The 5,302-nt window shown below is 35.2% G+C and overlaps 1 protein-coding gene across 1 annotated transcript; it reads left to right on the top strand.

Moving 5' to 3' along the window:
* LOC101203183 (probable plastidic glucose transporter 3) lies at positions 1-5,302 on the top strand. The gene is given in 18 exon segments (XM_031882986.1): positions 1-87; positions 176-266; positions 374-441; positions 811-943; positions 1,460-1,515; positions 1,518-1,558; positions 1,668-1,780; positions 1,922-1,926; positions 1,929-1,967; positions 1,970-2,013; positions 2,722-2,875; positions 2,986-3,051; positions 3,054-3,128; positions 3,212-3,285; positions 3,680-3,768; positions 3,899-4,013; positions 4,428-4,612; positions 4,808-5,302. Coding segments are annotated over 14 exon segments (1,077 nt in total). The 5' UTR covers positions 1-87; positions 176-266; positions 374-441; positions 811-920; the 3' UTR covers positions 4,611-4,612; positions 4,808-5,302.

The raw sequence follows: 5,302 nt of genomic DNA, 5'->3' as shown, positions 1-5,302 counted from the left end.
GGCGGCATGTTGTGGAAGTATCCTCGACGTACAAACGTGGAGCGACAAAGGACCACATAAATGCTTACGATAAACAAGAGGGTTCAGGTGTGGTAGCAATGCCTGTGTCAAGATTCTGATGATTATTTTGTTGTATGAAACTATATTAACTGCTTCACTACTCAATATGTTTTAGTGCGACATACTGGATACCCTTCATGGAGACGCCCCTTTCCGCACGTAGTTGTAGCGACTCTTGCTTCATTTTTGTTTGGCTACCATCTTGGGTATGTCCTCAATCATCACCATTCCGTATATCATTTTTACTTTTCTTTTATCCATTGTATTTTTCAAATTGATTTAATCAATTAATTGTTTATCTTTGATGATGCAGTGTAGTTAATGAAACGTTAGAGAGTATTTCTCTGGACCTTGCCTTTAGTGGGAGTACATTGGCAGAAGGTGATTACCAAAACATATATTTTAGACTTGTTTGATAAAGATTTGGTTTTTGAAATTATACTTGTTTTCTCACGATTTGTAGACCCTAGTTTTGAAAATAATTAGATCTATAGTCAAATTCACAAGAAGAAAAGGAAAAGAAAGAAAAGAACCAGTCTTTTTTTAAAAAAAACTACTTTCTTTTTTGTTTATAGAAGTTGGCTTGTATTTTACAACATCCCAAAGATGTGGATAACAAAATAAAGAAACTCATTGGTGGGAGCAGAGCATTTGTAATCTTAATTTTAAAAAACCAAAGGGTTATGAAATGGGCCTTGGTACTTTTATTTGTGTTTGACAAGAGCAATCTAATCTTTTCTTTGTATAAAGGTCTCGTAGTAAGTACATGTTTAGGTGGTGCCTTTCTTGGATCTCTATTCAGTGGCTGGATTGCAGATGGGGTAGGGCGTCGTAGAGCATTGCAGCTTTGTGCATTACCCATGATAATTGGTGCATCAATGAGGTGAGCATTATGTGCAGCATCTTCCTGAGTGATCCACCCCTTGGAACCATATTTCTTCTTAATATTTGGGGAAGATGTAAGGAGTTTGCAAAAATAATGAAAAAGAATTATGATAATAGAGCTTATGTCACTCACATTTTCAAATTGCAAAAATAGTAAATTTAAAAGCAGATTACCGTTAGATTACCGTCTTATTATTATCTTATTACCGTCATATTTGCTAAATTTGCAATATGCAAAAATGAAGTGTTATGAGCTGTTTTTTTCTAAATTTTTTTGTCATATAATGCAATTTACAAGATTTGAAGGCCGTTTACTTATCATATTGATTCTTGTACGTTCCTTTTTAACTTTACAATTAATACATTTTTAATGTCACACATATGTACCACCTCGTTCAGGTCATTTTAATAATATCTCCCAATTTCAAGTTTCAAACATATCTTACCTCATTACTATATATCATAAATTAGTTCGGTTTTGTTAGTAATTCTTTTTGCACAAATATGATTATAGCGCAACCACAAAAAATCTATGGGGAATGCTTCTTGGGAGGTTATTTGTTGGAACTGGATGGGACTTGGGCCAGCTGTTGCAGCACTCTATGTTTCTGAGGTATAATAGCCTGATAAATTTGTACACTTCTCCATACTCTGGTATTAAATTTAAAATCTTGCCTCCAATTTTGCGTTTATTTTAGTTATTCCCTATTCATTTTGAGCAGGTATCACCAGCTTATGTAAGAGGAACTTTTGGGAGTTTTACTCAGATTTCATCGTGTCTCGGTCTTCTGGGATCCCTATTTATGGGACTTCAGGCCAAGGGAATAGTAGGTTGGTAAGTAGTGTCCGAGAAAATGTGAGGTTGAGAAGACTACATAAAAGTTTTTGTTTCTTATCTATCCAGAGTGGGCAGTTCTCAATTTCTCTACGAATGTCAGCTCATATCAAAGCTCTCCTGACTATAAGATTTTTTCAGGTGGCGGCTTGTTTTTGGGTATCAGTCATTCCTGCTGCTTTACTTGCCTTTTGATGGAGTTTTCAGCAGAAAGTCCTCACTGGCTTTTCAAGGTCATAGTCCCATGCATAATTTCAATTGCTCTTGGGAAGTTTATCGATTAGTGTTTGAGAGTTTACTTTCTTCACTTGCTATGCTAGATTATATTATAAATTGGTTGAGTTCAAAGCAAGTTTAAGGAATTATAGGTCCTGTTTCTTTCCCCCAAACATGCACATATATTAATTGCACATTGTTATGTCATGCCATGGTTAAGTGATATATCTTGTATTTGAGTCATTTTCCCAGAAATTCTTTGTTAGTTAACCTTTTATCCCCTTATGTTTGTTTTCTTCCCTCTCGCTCTTGTTGGTAAACATCTCAAGGTTTTCATATCTTCGTATCCTACTTCATTTCGTTGTTAGTTTTTTTTTTCTTCCACTGGCATGGTTCAATCCGTCAATTAGTTCAGTTCCATATGACACCACAAGATACAATAGTTACACCATTAAAGGCTCTTTGTCATTATTGTGCTTATAATTTCAGAATCACAGAAATTTTTTCTTCAGGATAAATTCAAGTTCTATAACCAAATTCAAATGATTTTCTGTTTCTACAATTCTGTATTGATCTCTCATGAGATCTATTGGATGAGTAACAAAATTGATGATCGAGCATCCCACTCATATGCAAGTATTTTGTTTCATGCTCTCCTTTTCATGGACCGTTTCTTGTTTCTATTGTGAAGTAATTTCTTTCTAACTTTTTTGGATTTGTTTTAGAGTGGAAGAACTGCTGAAGCTGAGGCTGAATTTGAGAAGCTTTTGGGAGGGGCAGATGTTAAATATGCATATGCAGAATTGTCAAAGTCTGATAAAGGAGAGGATTCAGGTGCAGTAAAGTTATCAGAGTTACTCCATGGCCGCCATCACAGAGGTAACATACAATGTAATCACTGCTCAGTTAATAGTTTCTCACATTCTTTGAACTCTTTATGAAACTCTTTTTTTCTCTAAATTATTACATTTACATGTCAAATTTTGCAGTGGTTTTCATTGGTTCAACCCTTTTTGCTTTACAGCAGCTCTCTGGCATAAACGCTGTTTTCTATTTCTCTCTTCTGTCTTCAAAAGTTTCGGTGTACCTTCAGATCGTGCAAATATTTGTATAGGTGTAGCAAACTTCTTAGGTATGTTCGCTTTGACTGAGATCATCTTCCAGTTCCGCTATGAGATTATGCTTGTATATACTTTATTTTTTTTCATCCTTCAGGGTCAATTGTTGCAATGATACTGATGGATAAACTTGGAAGAAGGGTGCTGCTTCTTGGGAGTTTTTCAGGCATGGTAATTAGTTTAGTGCTTTTCCAGGAAAAGTCTCTTTGGAACAGAAGGATGTCTTGGTAAAAACTGTGAGACTAAATTTCAAAACTAAAATATTAGATTATATGTTTCCAGTTCTATTTTTGTATTGTACACGAAATTTCCGTTTTAGGAAGTTCCTATAGGACCTCTTTTAAGTGTATTATGTAATCATAACAGATGTATGGTTATGCTCTTTAAAGCATCATTTGGTCCCAACTGAAGTCATGAACCACTTATGTAACATGTATGAGACTGATCATTAAATTAGGTAAAACTAAAAATTGTTTACAAATTTCTTTCAAGTGTAGCCTCGATTAGGTTTTACTTTCTACTTGCAAATGGTACTTTTTTCTCACATTAGGGCGTTTTGTTCCAGGTAGTGTCAATGGGCCTCCAAGTGTTTGGAGCAAGCTCATTCCCATCCAGCACTGAAGCATTCTATCTGTCTGCCGGTGGCATGTTACTGTGAGTAATTAACATCCTAATAGTCCAGCAAACTTGGATTGCCCAGCTAGATAATTGAATGTAGGATGTTCCAGCTAGATAGGCTCATAACCAAGTTTGTTTTGACATGCACAAGATGAATTTTATGCAGGTTTGTTCTGACGTTTTCTCTTGGTGCCGGTCCTGTTCCTAGCCTCCTCCTATCAGAAATATTTCCTAGTCGAATTCGAGCAAAAGCAATGGCGTTTTGTATGTCGGTACATTGGGTACTATGTTTCAACCTGATATGACTTTGTTAGGATGTTCATTTATCTGCTGTGGTGCTTTTGTTCTTTGCTTCCATATTTGACTTTTGTTTTACAACCTTGGAATTGGAACAAAATTTATAGAAGAAGAAGCAGTTGTATAGATACCCAACATAGAAGATCGATAAAATTCTTACGTGATAAAACTTGTGGAACGGAACGGCTAAACATTCGCTACTTTACTTTCTGTCCACAGAAACAGAATTGTTAAAGAACTTCATTGGATGTTTTGTTTTCGTTTGGCTTTGCTTCCTTCACTGTTTATCGTCTTCTCTTTTGTCTTTCCCTCTCATGCAAACAAGAAAAAGTTATGGAAGTTAAGGAAAAAGAAACCTTGTAGACATCTCACATTCTTGCTGGTTGGGACATGAACAGGTGATAAACTTTTTTGTCGGTTTACTCTTCCTGCCCTTACTGGAGCAAATAGGAGCCCAGATCCTGTACACAGTTTTCGGTGCATTTTGCTTGATATCAGTGATTTTTGTGAAGAGAAATGTAGTGGAGACAAAAGGAAAATCACTTCAGGAAATTGAAATGGCACTTCTTCCAGTAGAGTAGAGGTACTACTTGATATACTTGGATGAAGTCATCCTCTTCTTTGTTTCGTCCTATAATACGACAAAAGAAAATAGTTAATTTCACAATCATTTGAACTCCTAATATTCCATCTTCATTGTATTCAGAATTTTTCTTTTAGGAAAATTATGGAATGTCCTGATATAAAGTTTCTATTGATCTTCCCACTTTCTTTTCAGGGAAAAAAAAACAGATAATCATCTTGCATATATTTAGCACAATCCCTTGTTCGAAGTGAGAACTTTACAAGAGCATAGAACAACTTCGGAATTTAAAGCTTCAAGACCTTTACCTGGTCGCTTGCTAGAATGGTATTGATTCTCTTCAAGACTGTCTTATATTTTGACCTCTATTCAGGCCATTGATTCTTTATATATAACCATTTTTTCCCCTTTCTTTTCCTTGATAATGAAAAGAAAGTCACCGAATGGCAAATACCACTGATCAAAGATCGAATTTCTTTATCCATTGATTATTTATGTAATTTTGACCTTCACAGCTTATACCTATGAGTTCTCACAAGGCTGCATGTTCATATAAAACATGATTGTAACATGCATCCAACTGTTTTTGAGTGACAATGTGTTCACTTCACATATCTTATCACAAGATTTGAGTTTTGGCTGAGATATGAGAAATTATGAAACTAATGATAACAAATTAGTATTATTATT

This window comes from Cucumis sativus, chromosome 3 (genome assembly GCF_000004075.3).
Source record: "Cucumis sativus cultivar 9930 chromosome 3, Cucumber_9930_V3, whole genome shotgun sequence".
Classification (NCBI taxonomy): domain Eukaryota; kingdom Viridiplantae; phylum Streptophyta; class Magnoliopsida; order Cucurbitales; family Cucurbitaceae; genus Cucumis; species Cucumis sativus.
This window is presented reverse-complemented; position numbering and strand designations above follow the sequence as displayed.